The sequence below is a fragment of the Rhincodon typus genome, chromosome 11 (genome assembly GCF_021869965.1).
Source record: "Rhincodon typus isolate 14 chromosome 11, sRhiTyp1.1, whole genome shotgun sequence".
NCBI classification, from domain to species: Eukaryota; Metazoa; Chordata; class Chondrichthyes; order Orectolobiformes; family Rhincodontidae; genus Rhincodon; species Rhincodon typus.
Genome location: NC_063342.1, coordinates 60,055,165 through 60,075,582, shown reverse-complemented (window position 1 = coordinate 60,075,582; position 20,418 = coordinate 60,055,165). Strand labels below are relative to the sequence as shown.

The window sequence follows — 20,418 nt, the reverse complement described above, 5'->3', positions numbered from 1 at the left end:
TACCAAGACGCTGCTGTTCCAGGCTGGGAGATCACCGTGCTACGCTGAGAGGCTGCTGCGGGAGGTCAGGAGATGGCAATACCATGCCGGAAGCCACTGTGGGAGGCTGGGAGGTCGTCACACCACACCGGGAGGAAACTGTGGGAGGCTGGAAGTTCACTACACCACACCACACCGGGATGACACTGTGACACACCGGGAGGCTGCCGCACCAGGTCAGGCAGTTGCCATGCTGGGAAGTTACTGCGGGTCACCATGGAGGTTATCATGTCACACCAGGAGGTCATTGAGGGAGGCTGCTACAAGATAAGGCCAACATATGAGTGCCAATATAGCCATTCATTTTCTCAGTTTCCAGAAAGGCCTTGGCTAGAGATTAGCAATGCATTCATTTGACCTCAGAGGAAAGACATATTTAGTTGCAGTAGACTACCATTCAAGATGGATTGAAGTAGCAAGACTTCATTCAATCATAGTAGAGTCCGTGATCAAAGCACTGAAATGAGATTTCGCAAGACACAGTTTGCCAGAGAAAAGTTTTTGGGTAACAGAACTCCATTTGTGATTGAGGAATTCAGAAAGTTCCCTACTGAGGCAGATATTGATTAAAGAAGTAGGTTCTCAACTTCATCCCAGGCAATGTGAACTCACTAATAGCTGATTCCCAGTGTGTTTTTTACGGTATGGATCAACACCATTAAATAGTGGATATTCACTGGCAGAATGACACCTAGGAAGAAGGTTGAAAACAAATACATCTCAGAGTACTTAATCAAGTTACCCAGGAATAGTGGATGCTTTGGTGATAATCTTCTGTGCTTCATAGTCCTTGGAACAGCTCCAACAGATTGGAGAGTAGCTAATGTAACCCCAAGCTTTAAAAAGGGAGGTAGAGAGAAAACAGGGAATGCATACATCAACAAGTCTGACATTGTTATGTTGAAGATGCTAGAGTCTATCATCAAGGATTTTGTAGCACAGCGCTTGGAAAACAGTGGTAGATTCAGACACAGTCAGTATGGATTTAAAAAAGAAAAAACATGCTTGATAAATCAACTGGAATTCTTCGAGGAAGTACCTAGTAGAGTTGCGTGGGAGACCAGTGGATGTGGTTTATTTGGACTTTCAGACGGCTTTTGAGAAATTCCCACATAAGCGATTAATGTGTAAGATTAAAGTGCATAGTATACTGATAAGGATAGAAAATTGGCTAGCAGACAGGAAACAAATAGTAGGAACAAATGGGTCTTTTCCTGAATGACAGGCAGTGACTAATGGAGCAAGGACCAGTACTGGTGCTGCAACTATTAGGGGAGGCAGTGGCCTAGTGGTATTATTGCTGGACTGTTAATCCAGAGACCCAGATAACATTCTGGGTACCTGGGTTCAAATCCCACCACGGCAGATGGTGGAATTTGAATTCAATAAAAATCTAGAATTAAGAGTCTAGTGATGACCATGAATCTGTTGTTGATTGTCAGGAAAAACCCATCTGGTTCATTAATGGAAAGGAAATTACCATTATCACTTGGTCTGGGCTACAGGTGATTCCAGACCCATAGTAATGTGGCTGACTCTTAACTGCCCTTGGGCAACTAGAGATGAGCAATGATTGATGGTGTGGCCAGCAATGCCCTGATCCCAAAATGAATGAAAAACAAACTCCACAGCAGCCATTGCTGTCTCAGCACTTTGGAGTCCAGAATTTTGACTGGCTGGAATGGACGAATGGGAAGCTGTGATTTACGTAACTCCTGCCATTGTTATACAATTAACCACATTGTCACTGTCATTCTGAACATCATCACCAGCTCTCTCTGCAGCACATTCTAAAGTCCCAAACTCACATGCCAAGACAATCTGGATCTCTGACTGGGCTGTCTGATCCGCGGCATTTAATTTCCACAGAAGAGTGATGATTCTAAACCATTTCTAACACCATCGTCCCTTTCTATGCAGTATTCTATATAGACGGGGTTCTCCGTCCCACATCCTGTGGCAATCATAATCAGCTTCACTTCTTGGCTTGAGTAAGACACATGCCTTCCTGTTTCTCCAGAACAGTTTTTTCTGTTGCGCTGACTTTATAAAATCTCGGTTGATCTGTTTCTCTAATGACTGTTGCCTCTGATTTTTTGTCTCTTAATCAGACTTTCTGACCTGTTTTCAAAGTTGACAGCACTTTTGCCCTGTAAAACCACTTTTGCTACCTTTTACTGTGGTGATTTTCATAGAAATATGCAAGATAGGAGCAGGAGTAGGTCATTTGACCCCTTGAAGCTGCTCTACCATTCAGTATGATCATGGCTGATCATTGAGCTCGATAACCTAATTCCACACTCCTTCCCACCAGCCCTTGATCCCTTTAGCTACAAGAGCTATATCTGCCTGCTTCTTGAAAGCACACGTTTTGGCCTCACCCTCTTTTTGTGGTAGTAAATTCCACAGGCTCACTACTGTCCGGGTGAAAATAATTTCGCCCCATTTCAGTCAAAAAAGCTTTATTCCCCATCCTTAAACTATGACCCCTGGTTCTCCAGTCCCCCACCATCAGAAACATCCTTCCTGCATCTAACATGTCTAGTCCGGTTAGAATTTTTTAGGTTTCTACAAGATCCCACTCATTCTTCTAAAGTTCAGTGAATACAATCTTAACCGACTCTCTCTCCTCATACATCAGTCCTCTCATCCCAGGAACAATTTGGCAAACCTTTGCTGCACTCCCTCGACTGGAAGAACATCCTTCCTCAGAGAAGAGGACCAGAACTGCACTCAATATTCCAGGTGTCACCAATTCCCTGTGTAATTGCAGCAAGACATCCTGTTCCCGTCCTCGAATCCTCTCGCTATAAAAGCCAACATTCAATTTACCTTCTTTGCTGCCTGTTGTACCTGCACACTTACTTTCAGCAACTGGTGCAACTAGGACACCCAGGTCTCGTTGGACATCCCCCTGTCTCAGTTTACAGCCAATCAAATAATAACCTGTCTTCCTATTTTTCCTACCAAAGTAGATAACTTCACATTTATCCACATTATACTGCATTTGCCATGCAGTTGCCCACTCACTCAGCCTGTCCGAATCATGCTGCAACATTTCTTTATCCTCCACACAGCTCAGCCTTCCACCCAGCTCTTTGTCATCTGCAAATTTTGAGATGTTGCATTTAGTTCCTTCATCTAACTCATTAATATGTATGGTGAATAGTTTTCTTTTTATTCATTAATGGGATGAGGGTGTCACTGGTTAGGCAGCAATTATTGCCGATCCTTAATCGTCCAGAGGGCAGTTAAGAGTCAACTACATTGTTGTGGGTCTGGAGATATTATCCACCCCCACATCATCTACATGCCAATTCATGCCCTCCACCCACTTCCCCATGGTCTCTTTAGAATTCTCATGCCAGTTTATCACAACTCAGACCCCTACAACTCCCATGGCCCTTTGTGCTAACTTAAAGCCCTTCCATGCCCAGTCATCCACTGCAGACTGTATAAAGTCAAAGTACTATGGAACAACAATGGGGTGTGTGGAACTGCTCAGAAAAGAAAAAGAAACCTCTCATTCATAAATCTTACTTTGAGCTAATCCTGTTGTGCCAACCGTCCTATCAAAGTAAAAATCAGACTGACCACTAAAGTATCAATAACAGAGGGTTCAAACACTTCACAACTCTTAATCATGTGTGAATACACATTGAGACGTTGACAAAAGAAACCACAGAAAATTAAGCAAAGTCAACAGTTGTCTCCAGTCATTAAAAACTGAATTCCCATTTAGGAGTCTGGGCTCCTCACCAGATATGCATGATGAAGCTATCCAGCCCCACTGAAAGAGTTCTTACATCTGCCTGCATTATGAACGTTTTGTATGTGTGTGATTTTTTTTTAACAACAATACTGCCAATACCATCTTTCCCCCCACTCTTATCTTTTCTGTTTATGTTGTTGCCAGGAATATTAAGTACCCATTTCTTCCCCTGTTTAAGCCAAGTTCCTGTTATTGCAACAGTATCAAAATCCTAGTTAGCTGTGACTCATGAACTTTGCTTATAATAATTCATGCATGTGCATTCCAAAACCATCTTATTCTACCTTTCATTTCCCCATTGCTGTTATTTTTGAAGTACTCTCAAAAACAAAGAATACTTGAACACTTAAGAACCTATTTTTGTTTTTGCTTTGGTCTTCAAAAACCCTGCTGAAGTTGAAGTATTAAAAACATTACTCACATCATAAAATCCTGAAACAATAGTACAATAGGGTTACAGAGACAGGTTGTGGGGGAGGGTGGCTGTTGGATCTGGGTGCGATGCTTTATGGAGGGTCAGTGCAGATTTTATGGGTTGAATGGCCTCTTTCTGCACTGTAGGAATTCTATGATTTCCAATTTGACTTAGTCACAGTCTTTGTTAAATTTGATTTCTGGATTGCATGCACTCACCCATTCCCGACTCTTAAGTTGTAATTATTAAGCATTGCTGTAGATAAACAAAACTAAATATTGAACTGTAATTGCTCATTACAGGTTTTTAAGTATATTTTTGATAGTGCATTCAACTATTTCTAATTCTAAGCTATAATTATTCCTCTTTACAGATGATAAGTAGTTTTAGACTATTGCTCTGTTTAAGCTTTAAAGTATGTATATTTCCATACATCACCTGCACAATTTCTATCATGATTGTTTGTAGATTCCCCTTCTCAGTCCAACCAACACAATAACACGATTCAAAATATAGGTTGACCTCTCTGTGTGTGTAAACTTATTCAGTCAGTAACCTACCTCTTCCATCATTCCTTAATTCTAACTAAATACACTCACAGCTGATTATGGGCCAGAACATTGATGTCAACGTCAAATGGAGATTGCAACACTGCTCTGCGTAATGAGCAGTCACTGACAGTGAATCTCTATAAATTGGTGGACGTTCCTTCTTACAATTCCTTAAAATTTTAAATATGTCCTTAGAAGCTTGCCAGGGAGATGAACATCTTCACAGAGTGGCCTGTGGCTATGGCTGAAGCCAAGTAATTAGGAAGGGCTCAAAGCCTGCCTGGAATGCTAGCCTCTGTCACAATTAATCTAGGATTAACAATGGCTACCTACTCTTCATGAACTCCTGAACTTTCTGTTGTTGTATTTTTAAAAGATATTCAGAATTTTTTGTTCCTGAATGACCTTTACTAATCCAACAAGTTTTACAAACTGTAGGCTGTTCGCCTGTGTTCATGGCTCTATAGTAAATGCAAGTTATTGTTGTTGCTTCGGATTTGCAGCTATTCAGGATGCTGTCTCCATGTTGGTGTTAGCCAAGTAGATATCTGCCTTGACACTACTTAAGTAAAGGCAGGCTTTTAAAATTAAAGCAGGGCATAGGCTCAGAGCTGCTGTCAACTCAAAAGCACCATTCCATTGAAATGAGGACAGAAAGCAGCATCACCTCCTGTACGATGACAGAAGGCATAAGTGCCCCAGTGGAGGAGACATCTGTCAGTGGCCTTGTGCCACCTATCCATCTTTTGTTGTACTCACTTACTGGGGAAATATATACATCTTCTTTCTCCAGTAGTCATGGTAACGGAGAAGATGACAAAAACAACCTGCTGGGTGCATACAGGGAAGGAGTCCACAGGCTTTGAAAGCTGGAAGTGCAGAGAAGGGCACCAAATATTCTGATTGTTGACTTTACTGTCCTGTGTACAATTCACATAAATTGTCACGATTGTTCTGATAAACAGGAATAAGATGAATGTGAATCTTATGTTTGTTGGTCCGTGGCAAGCATTGTCGATTATTTAGTGTCATTATGACTGCATTAACATTGAATGCTAAGAATAAAGTATGTTAAAAAAAAAAAACCCTTCCCACTAGACAGATGCACTGCACTGTCCTCTTAAAGGTGAGAATTTGTTAGCAGTTTATCAGGCTGTCACCATCAAGGCATAAGGGTCTAATATAAGATTTTGAATTCTCACAGGTACAAAGTAATGATCTGCTTTGCAAAAGACAGACAGTGAAAGCCTTCATCCCAAGGACATATTTTTGAAAACTCAATGTTCTCAAGGTTAATTAGTGATTTAGCATATGACATGCTTTGAACATCTATGTACAACGATTTTCTTAAGTTTGTGATGGATTTTCAATATTTGAACCAATATGTGACTTTTGTGCATCATATACGCTTGTGTAAAAGTCCAGTTTCCAAAAAAGGAGGCTGTCAACTTTTGCATGAGTTTTACAATAGTTTGAGGTGTGAAATCTACCCTCTCCCATTATCTTGCTATCATTGGCTACCAGATCAGACAGTGTGCCCACCAAGCAATCCCAAAGTAGCACATAAGAAACCTTGATGTGTGCAGACAACAGGAGCTACATTGTGACATTCAACGCCAGTGTTTGATTCCATCAATAAGTGGGTTTGCACTAGTGTGAGTTTAAATTCAGTGGCAAGCAGGTGTTAAGTACAAAGAAGTTTTAAGTTTTTTGGCCAAAGGTTAGAGGTAGATTTTAACACAACATTGGCCGCTACTTGAAGATATAACTTACTTATAAAATGCTGTAAAATTAATCTGCTCTGACAATAAATTGAGTATTTATATAATCAGAAACATTTCCTGTCCATCAGTTGTAAATTAGCTTTTATTGTGTATATAAAACTATTTTAGCACAGTTATTGGGAGAATGGGCTGATATGGATAATACATGGAGTCTCTGGATCCAAGTTACGAATCCTTATAATAGTGCTAAAAACAAATATGCCACACAGTTCATAAGCTATTTCAATCTCAGTAAAACACAAACTTGGCATCGACTGACCATGCTCCTAGTCCTTAGAAGGCCCTGGTACAAGAGGAAGTCCTTTTCCCAATTCCAAAATCTTATTGTGGATTGGTGCTATTTGTTGCAGCTGTGAGAAGTTGGTAATGAAACAGCATTCGGGGATGTGATAGTTAATGAGAGCTCTTTATCAACGTATGAGAGCAAATTGCAGACGACTGTTGCGAGTGTTAGTCCAGCTTGGTTTTCCGAGCATTCGTCTTGCACAAATGATTACAGTGGGCTTTCCTGGTTGTGCCTCATGTTGAGCCCTGCAGCTTCATACTGCAAGCGAGATGTGCAAAATCCTGGTTGGTTTTAATTTTCCAAAGTTGGGGAAGGTTCCTTTAGATTGGAAAATAGCTAATGTAGCTTCTTTATTCAAAAACGAAAAAGGGTAGATTGCAGGAAACTACAGGCCAGTCAGCTTACCATCTGTCATAGGAAAAATGTAAGCTATTATTAAAGACATTATAACAGAGCACTTAGATAAGTTCAAGGTGATCAGGCAGAGCCAACATTGTTTTTTCAAAAGGAAAATTCTTTGAAGTAACTTGTGCTGTATATAAAGGGGACCCAGTAGATGTATTACACTTAGATTTCCAGAAGGCATCTGATACATGTCACATCAAAGGCTGTTATGGAAAATAAAAGGTCATCGTCCTGGTGGTAATGTATTGACAGAGATAAAAGATTGTATTGATAACAGGAAACAGAAAGTAGGAATAAATGTATCTTTTTTAGGTTGGCAGGATACCTGTCTAGCTCCTCACACCTTATGAGGAGAGGATTCTGACTCTGTCTGGCCCATGCAAATCCTGGAATGAAACTGGAGGCTGCCCATGGCTTGCTGTGCCAGGAATCCCTGACTTGACAGAGGCTGCTGACAACTGTGACAAGATTCCTGGCTTTATCGAGAAGATTTGTAGCTCGGGTTGTGGTTGGGGTTGTAGACATGCTCGCCGAGCCGGCAGATTTGGTGCAACCCAAACCCACCGGCTCAGCGAGTATGTCTACAACCTTATTCCTGGCTTTGTATCTGCGCTGATCAACATAATAATACAGTAGTATAAGACTAGTATCTGCGTGTCAGGGGAAAAGCTCAAAAAAAGGAAAGCACAGCAATGGAATATATGGATTTTGAGAGCGTCTAGGTAGGGTCAAAATGAGTGGGAACTAAGAGCGCGAGCAAAAAGACCAGTGATGCAATCCATGAGTTAGATGCTTGTACCTGAGCACAGTGTCCTTGCTGCAGCATTACAATGATAGTTGCTGGTGCATTTCCATAAATTCCATCCTGAATCCCAAAGCAGATTTCTGCACTTCTCATGGTTCCCAGCATAAACTCGCTTCTGTCATGAGAAGGAGTGGGAGGCAAAAGCCAGTTGGGGCCAAACAATTCACCGTTTTCTCTGCCACATTGTAATGTCTATGAAATAACGATTGTATGTTTTGGGGCTTATTATCCTTCAATTCAAGCCAGGTGAGTGCTACTTGGTTTCAGCAGAATGCAGGTACTGCTGTTCCTATTAAAATATCTCCTGTTAAGTCTCTAAATGCTATCAGAACTTCAGGGTAGACTATTGAAGGCAAGATGCTCTTGGATCTTAATTGCTAGAATCATAAGAATCTTCTTCATCATGATGAAAATCTAAAACCATGACAACATATAACAAGATGATCCACCAAACTAGAGTCTGCAGGAACATATGACAATTCAACCCAGACACAATGAATTGAGTAAGCAAAATTATTGGGATGAAGCAATGTTAGTGAACATGGTGAAGCCACAGAGCAAATTTGTAAATGAAGTGCATAATTTTGCTGAGTTGAGGAACTGGAAATACCAATTCCAATTAGTAGGGAAAATGGACAATTATTTCACGGAAGTAAAGGTGGATGCCACAGATGCACGTTCAATGCTGTCTTGTGGTGCACACTCTATTGAGGACTGTCTTCCATGTAGTCCTTTCCAGAGAGAGTGACATTAAGAAACCTCTAAATTCATGTCCCTTAACAATCAGGACATCAGACCTCCAGGTCTATCAATGGGTAGAGTCTTCTGCTGTCATTTGATGGTAAGATTGGAGGCAGGAAGATACCTGAACTCTCACGCTCCCCATCACTTTCAGAATTAATTCCTGGTGCGAAGGCCCATGATTGACCCTCCTATCCCTCCTCAAGGTGGTGGTGTTGGACTGGAGTGGACAAAGCCAGAAGTCTGACGGCACCACGTCATGGTCCAAAGCACTGCACCTTTGTCAGGTGAAGACCTCTGCTAAACAGGGCTTCCTGGCCTTTGGATTCCAGGGGAAGACCTGCTGGTGGCCCCAAAACTGCCCGATTGGTTTGTGGTTTGGTAGGCCTTCCTGAGGAGAATGAGCTCGATCTTTCACTGGTTCTGTAGCCAGGAGGGAAGACCCCCAACATCTAACAAGATTCCACACAATGCACCAGAAATAGCAATTTGTAATCTTTATTAAACAGGGGAGGTGATGGCCCAGTGGTATTATCGCTGGACTGTTAATCCAGAGACCCAGATAATGTTCTGGAGACCTGGGTTCGGATCCCACCACAGCAGATGGTGGAATTTGGACTCAATAAATATCCAGAATTAACAGTCTAATGATGACCATTAATTCATCGTTGATTGTTGGAAAAAGCCATCTGGCTCACTAATGTCTTTTAGGGAAGGAAACTGCTGACCTTACCTGGTCTGGCATACATGTGACTCCAGACCCACAGCAATGTGGTTGACTCTGAACTGCCCTCTGGGCAATTAAGGATGGGCAATTAATGCTGCCTAGCCAGGGACACCCTCATCCCGTGAATAAAGAAAAAAGATTAAACTTATACGACTGAATTCAGAATATAAGACATCATATGGAAATAGGATTAGCTCCACAATTCTGTACCTTAGCATTCTCAGAAATCCAAGTAATTTCCACTTGTCTTTGCAAATGGAAGAACCAGAGCAAAGCCAGGCTGCCAATGAGCAAGAGTCCATCTCAGCCTGTCGCAGGTCAGGTTTAGGACTTAATTCATGATTTAAAATCTATCCCAAAGGCTTATAAAAATTCAGAGATGCCATTAACATTTTCATCTCTTGACTGACTGCATGAATGTCAGAGGAGGGGTCAAAAATAGTATGCTCCATGGAAATCCTTGTACACTTTGTTTGTAAAGCGACACTTTTTTTTGCCAATTTTGGAGAGTTTGATCTTGGCGATTTTGTGTCTTTAAAGATATTACTCCAGAAAATAATCTTCTGACCTGCTTTAAATGTATTTGCTTTGCTTTTTCCAGAAAAGGCTGAAAAGAGGTTCAAGATCTTTGTGTAAATAAAGGGTAGACACAGGGAAGATAAAATGTGACTTTGATAAATAATGGTTTAGGCCTCACTGTTATGTATCCACAGTAAGTTTTAAACACTGCCCACGTTGTTATCATCTCTTCCTTTTCCTGTGAATGATTTTCACCCTCCATGCTCTGACATTACTATCACGATGTTTCTTGAATTGCAGTTTCATTCTAGAATTAATGATAGCATTCACAGTTATAGACATTATTCTAACCTCCTTCTTAGCATCCCTGTTGCTTGCTGTAAATGAATACTTTGTTCTTGATATAAGAACATAGGACTTAGACTAGACTCAAGAACAGGTTATTTTGACTTTCCAGCCTGCCCTGACAATTGATAAGACCATGGCTGATCTGATTGTGGCCTCAATTCCATCTTCTTGTCTGCACCACAGAATTCTCGACTCCCTTGTTGATCAAAAATTTGTATAACCCAGCCTCGAATAACTTTAATGACCTAGCCGCCACTGAGTTGTGGGAAAAGAATTCCACAAGTTCAACATCCTTGAGTCAAAAAAAGGGCCCAGATACTCCAATGGCCAATTCATCATTGGAGCAGTGTAGATTGGAGCTGCATGTCAGGACCCTGCGAAATCACCAACACAGCAGACGCTGTGGAATTTCTGGGAATTTGAAGATCCTGATTGGTAACGTCCCTGGGTCTGGAACCCTCTGAAGAAAACCTCTTAATACTGGAAAGCCTAGAAGGTTCTGTTTCCATTGAGCTAGTAGTTAGCCAGAAAGCGTTAAAAACCTAGTCTAACTCCTCGGTAACAGTAATGCTGAAATCCCAACATACCACACAGACCCCAAACTGCATCACCCCTGACCCTTTCCACCCTGAGGTCCCAAGCAACCGCCCCGACTTGACCAGAACCGCACAACGTTCCCCAGGACACAACACACCACACCCAACAAACCCCCGTCACCCACAATCCTGGCTGCTAGCTCAAACCTCTGAGATCCAACACCCACCTCACCTATGGCTCCAATATCCCGCTGCCTCTGATAACCCCTCCATCACTGGCTTCTATACACCTCCCTATGCCCCCACTCCTGATCTAGTCAAAGGACTCTATCACTTACTTGGTACCCTAATCCTTCAAACAACTGCCACACTAACCTTACATATTTATCTCTGTCAAAGTGACTGGCTGTGCTGCTGGAAATTTAAGTCTCAAAATATGGCACACTGACTGCTGCAAAAAGTGGGTTATGATCTGACTTCCCCCAAGTATCCTGCACAGATGAGCTATGTTGATTTCAGCTACGCTCTACATTTCTGAAGTGGTTGGGATTGGAATTTCTGCCAAGAAGTGCAGAGCTCAGTACTAACATGAAAAAAAAATGAGAGGACTGGTAATCAGAATGGGAGTGCCAGTTCTCAGACTACCCAGCCATGGCCTCCTCATCTCTGAATTAAAATTGAGGTTTTCTGTTCTTAGACTGTTCCCCAGTTGTAGTTTTGTGCGCAAGAGGAAACAGTGGGTGACCAGACAGTGTTTTCTGCTTTTTGTGTTCCTATAAAACAATTTCTCCGGGAACCGACCTTCTCAATGATCAGTCATCTGCTTTTTTCAAGAAGTAAATAATTGCACTTAATTGTCATCTGGCTCCTAGCTGCCATGACAGGAGGAAAGAAAATGACAAAGACTAAAGGTTTCTTTACTGCTCCAGTAAAGTGTGGCTGCCTTAAATCTTTTGCAACCTTCCTATCCAACTTAGTGTAAATGGTGACTTCTGCAGGACAATGGCTTTGTGGCTGGTGAATAACCCTGGATCAGAGGTATGCTTAGAATCAAGACTCTTGTCACATGGTATCCTCCTGTCTTTAAGGAACTGTGGATCCCATCTTCAGTAGATAATATGCACATAATACTCTGGCTAGGGTCTAATAATATAAAGAAGGATTTTTCAAGCAAAAGAAAATTGCCAGTCTGGCAAGCTCACAACTTCTCAAAAAATAACAGAGGTAATGAGTCTTATTTGGTCAGATATTATTTTTAAACACAAACAGTTGGAGACTACTTAATTGATGATTATTCAATTTTGTCATTGAAAACAATAAAAGTAACACTCCTTATTCTTTCCAAGGCTTGGTCAAGCTGTTTATCATTTCCATTGTCAACAGATAAATGTCTCAGTCACGCACAACAATGCAGTTCCATTAAATCATTTCTTGGCTTTCATTGGGATAACGATGAGTGGACAAAGGTGAACAAATAGCCATTACCTTACAAGGTCAATGACTCTCTCTCTGGGAGCTGTGCTGACAGGCTCATCATTAATCTTTATGATCTGGTCTCCGGGTATCAGCTTCCCTTCAGAGGGGCCCCCTAAAAAAAACGATAAACATGGCATTAACCTGATGCATACTGCATAGTACATAATGCATTTATTTTGCAATTAGCATCATGTTGATATGTTACTTACTTCCTACCTGATGGAACACCTGATCTTTACCAGTTGTTCTGCTCTCAGCACGGAGTGTGAAGTGTGGAGAGTGCAAAATGCTGGGAATTTAGGGAGGTGTGAGAGAGAGGCATTGCTGTATCTTGTTCTGGACATTTTTGCAAGAGGCTGCTTTGTGGCCAAAGTGCTGCTGGTTAGATCCAAGAACGAGCCTACGTGAATACCAGGCTTTGTTGAGGAGGACGAGCAACTACAAGGCAAGGGCACAGTAAGACCTATTTCTTTTCCCCAAGTCCACTATTTGTCAAAGATGCAGAAATGGCAGTCAGTGGAATGGTATGCTCCTCCTGTCAGATATGAGAGATCAAGGAACAGTGAAGTGCCCTTGGCAACTATGTCTGCAGGAACTGTGTCTGGCTGTGGCTCCTCTTGGACCACAATGATCAGTTGGAGCAGCAGTTGGACGTACTGAGGAGCATAAAGGAGGCAGAGATCATAACTTCAGGGAGGTGGTCACACTGCAGGTTCAGTCAAGTAGATGGGTGACCACAAGGAGAGGCAGGCAGGTATTGCAGGAGTCTCCTGTGGCTATTCCCCTCTCAAACAAGTACACTGTTTTAGTTATTGTTAGGGGGGTGGGATAGTCCCTTGGAAAACTGCAGCAGCAGTAGTCAAGTCTTTGGCACCACAACTGGCTCTGCTGTAAAGCAGAGCATGGCAAAGCCAAAGAGAGCATTTGTGATAGGGGACTCTCTAGTCCAGGGCACATACAGGAGTTTCGGTGGCCATGAGCAAATATCCAGGATGGTGTGTTCCCTCCCTGGTGCCAGGGTCAAGGACATCTTAGAGTTGTTGCAGCACAGGGGAGCGTAAGCAGCCAATGGTCATTGTAGATATTGGTATCAATGACATAGGTAGAAAAAGGGATGAGGTCCTGCAGAGTGAATATAGGGATTAGCCAGGAGGTTAAAAAGTAGGACCTCAAGGCTAGTAATCTCCGGATTACTCCCGGTGCCACGTGCTGGTGAGAGTAGGAATATGAGGATGGAGCAGATGACTGCATGAATGAGGAGTAGGTACAGGGGGCAGAGATCTCTTCTGGGGAGCAAGTGATCTGTACAAGAGGGACAGCTTGAACCTGAACTGGAGGAGGCCCAATATCCTGCTAGAGCTACTTGGGAGGGTTAAACTAGTCTGGTAGGGGGTGCTGGAACTCAAAGCAGCAGCAAGATGAGTGAGAAGGTTGAGACTGGTACAGGAGTTAAACAGAGCAATTTAAATACACAAGGCAGGCAAGAGCATGGCAGGGAACAAGGGAAGACTGATGAATTAAACTGCATTTATTTCAATGCAAGAGGCCTGACAGGTAAGGCAGATGAACTTAGGGCACAGATGGGGACATGGGACTGGGATATTATAGCTATTATAGAAACATGGCTGAAGAGAGACAGAGATAGTAGGAACTGCAGATGCTGGAGAATCTGAGATAACAAGGTGTAGAGCTGGATGAACACAGCAGGCCAAGCAGCACCAGAGAAACAGGAAAGCTGACGTTTCCTTCAGAAATGGGGGAGGGGAAGGGGATTCTGAAATAAATAGGGAGAGAGGACGAGGTGGATAGAAGATGGATAAAGGAGAGGATAGGTGGAGAGGAGACAGACAGGTCAAAGAGGCGGGGTTGGAGCCAGTAAAGATGACTGTAGGTGGGGAGTTAGGGAGGGGATAGGTCAGTCCAGGGAAGACAGACAGGTCAAAGGGGCGGGATGAGGCTAGTAGGTAGGAGATGGGGGTAGGGCTTGAGGTGGGAGGAGGGGATAGGTGGGAGGAAGGACAGGTTAGGGAGGCGGGGACAAGCTGGGCTGGTTTTGGGATACAGTTGGGGGAGGGGAGATTTTGAAGCTTGTGAAGTCCACATTGATACCATTGGGCTGCAGGGTTCCCAAGTGGAATATGAGGTGCCGTTCCTGCAACCTTCGAGTGGCATCGTTGTGGCACTGCAGGAGGCCCAGGATGGACATGTCGTCGTCTAAGGGGTGGGAGGGGGAGTTGAAATGGTTCGCGACTGGGAGGTGCTGTTGTTTGTTGCAAACCGAGCGTAGGTGTTCCGCAAAGCGGTCCCCAAGCCTCCGCTGGGACAGTTTCCTCAGGGTGCTCTGGTTTCCTCCCACAGTCCAACGATGTGCGGGATGGGTGGTTTTGCCATGGGAAATGCAGGGTTAGGGTAAGGGGGTACGTGTCTGGGTAGACTCAATTGGCCGAATAGCCTGTTTCCACAGTGTAGGGATTCTATAACTACTTCGAGAGGATATTCCGGAAGGATCGTGCACTGAAGCTACATGGGTGGAATTGGGAAATAGGACAGGGGTGATCACTTGGATGGGATTGTATTATAGGCCCCCCAATAGTCAGCAAGAAATTCAGGAGCAGATATGTCGGGAGATCACAGGAAGCTGTAAGAATAATAGGGCTGTCATAGTAGGGGATTTTAACCTTCCAAACAAACGCAGACTGGGTCTGCCACAGTGTTAAGGGCTTGGATGCATAGGAGTTTGTTAAATATGTTCAAGAAAACTTTCTTAATCAATATATAAATGGGCCTACTGTAGAAGGGGCAAGCCTCGATCTCCTCTTGGGAAATAGGGTAGAGGAAATGGGGGAGTACTTTGGAACGAGTGACCATAATTCTATTACTTTTAAAATACCTATGGAAAAGGGTAGACCTGGTTCTCAAGTTAAAATTCTAAATTTGGGAAATGTCAATTTTGATGGTATTAGACAGGAACTTGCAAAAATTGTTTGGGGGAGGCTTTCTAAAATGAGATAGCAAGGGTTCAGGACCAGCATGTTTCTATTAGTATAACGGGCAAGGCTGGCAGGAGTAGGGAACATGGGACGACTAGAGATATTGAGGCTCTGGTCAAGAAAATTGAGACATATGCCAGGTATAGACAGCTGGCATCACTTAAGAGAAATGAGAAGGATGAAACGGGACATTAGATAATGTTGGCAGATGAGGTAAAGGAAAATCCAGAGATATCCTACAAGTATATTAAGGGCAACAGAGTAAATAGTGAGAGAAGAGGGCCCCTTAAGGATCATTGAGGCTGTCTATGTGTGGAACCACAGGAGATGGATGGGATCCTTAATTCTTCTCATCAGTATTTACTATGCAAAAAGATATGGAAGCTAGGGAACCCAGAGAAATAAATAGTGATGTCTTTAAAGAAATCCACATTACAGAAGAGGTGGTCTTGGAGGTCTTAAAACTCGTAAAGGTAGGTAGATCCCTGGGACCTAATCAAGTGTATCCCAGATATTGAGATGCTAGGGAAGAAATTGCAGGGTCCCTGGCAAAGACCTTCAACAGCCATGGGTGAGGTGTAGGAAGAATGAAAGGCGGCTAGTGTTGTGCCATTATTTAAGAAAGGCTGTTGGAAAAGCCAGGGAGCCACAGACCGTTACGCCTAGCGTCAGCGGTGGCAAAGTTGTTCAAGGTGATTCTGAAAGACAGCATCTACATGTATGTGGAAAGGCAAGGACTGATTAAGGATAGTCAGCATGGCTCTGTGTGTGGGAAATTGTGTCTCACAAACTTGGCTGAGTTTTTTGAAGAGGTGACCAAGATGTGACATTGTCCACATGGCCTTCACCATGTGAAACCTTGTCAAACGCTTTGTTAGACTCATTAGTAAGGTTAGATCACATGGGATTCAAGGACAGCCAGCCATTTGGCTTGATGGTAGGAGACAGAGGGTGGTGGTTGTTATTCAGATTGGAGGCCTGTGTGCCACAAGGGTCAGTGCTGGGTCCACTGTTGTTTTGTCATTTATATAAACAATTTGGATAAGAATGTAGGAGGCATGGTTAGTAAGTTTGCAGATAACACCAAAATTGGTGATATAGTGGACAGTGAAGAAGGTTATCTAAAAGTACAGCAGGATGTTGATCAACTTGGCCAGCGGGCTGAGGAATGGCCGATGGAGTTAAATTCAGATAAATGCAATGTGTTGCATTTGTTTAAGTCCTGACCTGGTTTGTCTTACCAGTTAATCGTAGCCCTCTGGGGAGTGGCAAACAGGGTGGTAAAGAGGCATTTGGCACACTTGCCCTCGTCAGTCAGAGCATTGGGTTGGGATGTCATGTTACTGCTGTACAAGACATTGGTAAGGCCATATTTGGAATACTGTGTACGATTCTGGCTGCTCTGCAATGGGAAAGATTTACATTGATATTACTGCGACTGGAAGGTTTGCGTTATAAGGAGAGGCTGGCTAGGCTGGGATATTTTCTCTGCAGCATAGGAAGCTGAGCGCTGGCCTTGTAGAGGCTTGTAAAATAATGAAAGGCACAGATGAGGTGAAGAGCCAAGGACTTTTCCCCAGTGTGGTGTGTCCAAAACTAGACAGCATAGGTTTAAGGTGAGAGGAGAAAGATTTAAAAGGGACCTGAGGGGCAACTTTTTCACACAGAGGATGGTGCGTATATGGAACGTGCTGCTAGAGGAAGTGATAGAGGTTGGTACAATTACAACATTTAAAAGATATTTAGATAGGTACATGGATAGGAAACGTTTAGATGGATATTGCTAAACGAAGGCAAATGTGACTAGCTCAGTTTATGAAACTTGGTCAGCATGGACGAGTTAGAGTCATAGAGATATACAACATGGATATAGACCCTTTGGTTCAACTTGTTCATGTTGACCAGATATCCTAAATTAATCTAGTCCCATTTGCCAGCATTTGGCTCATATCCCTCTAAACCCTTCTATTCATATACCCATCCAGATGCCTTTTAAATATTACAATTGTACCAGACTCCACCAGTTCCTCTGGCAGCTCGTTCCATACACACACCACCCTCTGTGTGAAAAGATGCCCCTTAGGTCTCTTTTAAATCTTTCCCCTCTCATCTTAACTGTATGCCCTCTAGTTTTAGACTCCCCTACCCTGGGGAAAAGACCTTGACTTGTCACCCTGTTCATGTCCCTCATGATTTTATGAACCTCTACAAAATCACCCCTCAGCCTCCAACGCTCTAGGGAAAATAGCCCCAGCCTGTTCAGACTCTCCCTATAGCTCAAACCCTCCAACCCTGGCAACATCCTTGTAAATCTTTTCTGAACCCTTTCAAGTTTCACAACATCTCTGCTATAGCTAGGAGACCAGAATTAAATGCAGTATTCCAAAAGTGGCCTAACCAATGTTCTGTACAGCGCAACATGGCACCCCAACTCCTACACTCAATGTACTGACCAAACCCCTACTTCGCTACCCTGTCTACCTGCGACACCTGCACTTCAAAGTCCCTTTGTTCAGCAACGTTCCCCAGGACCTTAAGTGCATAAATTCTTCCCTGATTTGTCTTTCTAAAACACAGCGTTCCATATTTATCTAAACTAAACTCTGTCTGCCACTCCTCGACCCATAGGCCCATCTCATCAAGATTCCGTTGTTCTCTGAGGTAACCTTTGGAGGATCTGAGGAAGGGCCATCACGCCCGAAACATTAACTCTGATTTCTCTTCACAGATGTTGCCAGACCTGCCGAGATTTTCCAGCAACTTCTGTTTTTATAACCTTGTTTACAGTCCACTACACCACTAATTTTGCTGTCATCTGCAAAATAAATAACCACAGCCTTTGTATTCACATCCAAATCATTTAGGGCCAAAGGGCCTGTTTCTGTGCTATATTACTCACTCATCATGAATGGATGCATCATACACTTAAAATGAAAAGGTGGAAAATCTGTAATGATTTCCCCTTCTAAAGTAAGCCCCAAGATACTCAGTCCTTTAGTGGTTCACTCTTCAGAAATTGCCTTGGGGGCGGCATTGCTAGGACAATTTTCAAAGATGGTCACTTGGCAACAAACTTTGTGACACTTGCAAATCCTTTTGGTATAATAATGTGAATTAGGATTTCAGATCTCAAATGAAGTTGGACTATTTGTCCAGCAGTAAAGCTACATCATCCAAGTTGATTTCTGCTTTAAGGGCTACAGCACAAATAGCAACATGAGATAGAATAAGAGGTGACTAATATGTACCATAACTCTCTTTGCTGAAGACTGCTAGTTATTAAACCAGCGATTGGAAAGACTAAGAGAATAAATAAAGGACTCAAGTCAACTGATTTGATTTCATCCTCACCTGGTGTAACAGATCGCACCACAACAGGCTTCTCACTGCCTGCGACAAACCCAAACCCTAGCACTGGATCTCGTTTCATCTCTATCTTGCGAGAAGCTGGCTGGACGACTTGGCTTCCTTCGAGTCGAGGGTCTTCGAAGCTTGTCGACTGAGTCACATGGCTATAAGAGGGCAAGAACAGAACCTCTTTTAGAATTAGGATTCTTTTTTAGAATAGTGAATACTTGGCTTTGTGACATTGATCCATAGACTAAATTGACCATATAATGCAAAATCAATGCTATTAGATAATAATCAAATTCTTTTCTGTATAACAAGGGGAACAGTCTACAATTGATCTCAAATCCATGCATTACTACAGCACAGTAATGCAAATTCGCTTTGAACCTGAAGATACTAGGGTTCCTCTGTGTTTCCTAGAGAGTTCGTATTTGGTCTTTTTGGAGTAAGGCTGGGTTCTGAGCCTACTGACCTGCTCAACAGTGGGAACATCCAACAACGCCAATCTTGAGTTTAGATCAAGGAGTTAGATGGGACAAGGAAAAATATGTTTCAAATGAGGGCATGTACCAGGATACTTGGACAATGGAGTTTCAGCCTGTATATTTGTTCACACATCTTATTACTTTTAAACAGAAGTAAATTGAATTCGACAACAAATCATTAAGATATTTTAAGGCGAAAATGTACTGTGTTAGCTGAGAAAGGAAATCATCAATATGCAGAATAGAAGTTTTCAATTAGGAGTTTCTAATTTTTGACATCAAGCAATGCAATCAAATCAGTACATATACAATGGAAACATCAGATACACTTGCAATAAATACATTTTGTCATTTTGCTAAGATTTGTGCCAAGGACAATATCTTAGACAGAAGTTATTCCTGGAACACGTTGCACACTGGAATTAACTTGTGTATTATTAAATAATAATCTTCAATTTAAAAAATCTCTTAGGCACCAAGTTTGAGTCCCATCACTCATTCAGTTGGCTTACATTGAAAGGGATCCATTGAGTGTCCAAAGCAATTATCTGTTTTGGGCATTTAATCCTCATACAAGACATTTGGTATGTTAAGGGTTCACTCAGAAGCTTTGGAATAGTCCATTTATTGATACGTAAATGATTGTCTCTGAGACAAGCCATTCATTTCTAGTTTGTTGTTAGTTAAAATATACAGTCCTGAAACATGCACCTAATTACTATCTCATAGGAGGTAACAATTTCTCTGAACTAGTGTTAATACCATTTATTAGTCTTAAGCTGAAGTGACCTACTTTCTTATAATAATGTAATAAATTACCTCTTCTTGCTCAAGTACATGCCTTTCCTGCTGAAGACTCATTTATTAGTGGTTAATTCTTCATCTCTTGATACAGATAAACCCCTAAAACTTCAGGGAATTAAACTGGTCAGCATAAACGATTCAGGAGATAAAGAATTGCTTCAGGTCTAGCTGGCAAATCACAAGCAAAACAATGTAAAACACAACTTTATTCTATGGGATTATCAGATCACATTGCCAACAGTCAAAATGATAAAGAAAATCCTGGTATCATTGAAGTCTTAAAAGCAGTGACAATTATTTTACATTAAGCACTAATTGTATTTTGAGAAAAAAAGCAAGATCCAATTAATGAATCAGAGATAGTAGGAACTGCAGATGCTGGAG

General features: G+C 42.3%; 1 protein-coding gene across 1 annotated transcript in view; it reads right to left on the bottom strand.

The window, feature by feature from the left end:
- Window positions 1-20,418, bottom strand: part of frmpd4 (FERM and PDZ domain containing 4) — a 573,791-nt gene that overhangs the window by 104,105 nt on the left and 449,268 nt on the right. The window contains exons 3-4 of the mRNA XM_048602573.1: window positions 18,746-18,906; window positions 12,414-12,516 (exon numbers count right to left, since the gene is read on the bottom strand). Coding sequence (XP_048458530.1) covers window positions 12,414-12,516; window positions 18,746-18,906 — 264 coding nt within the window. The remainder of the gene's footprint in view (window positions 1-12,413; window positions 12,517-18,745; window positions 18,907-20,418) is intronic.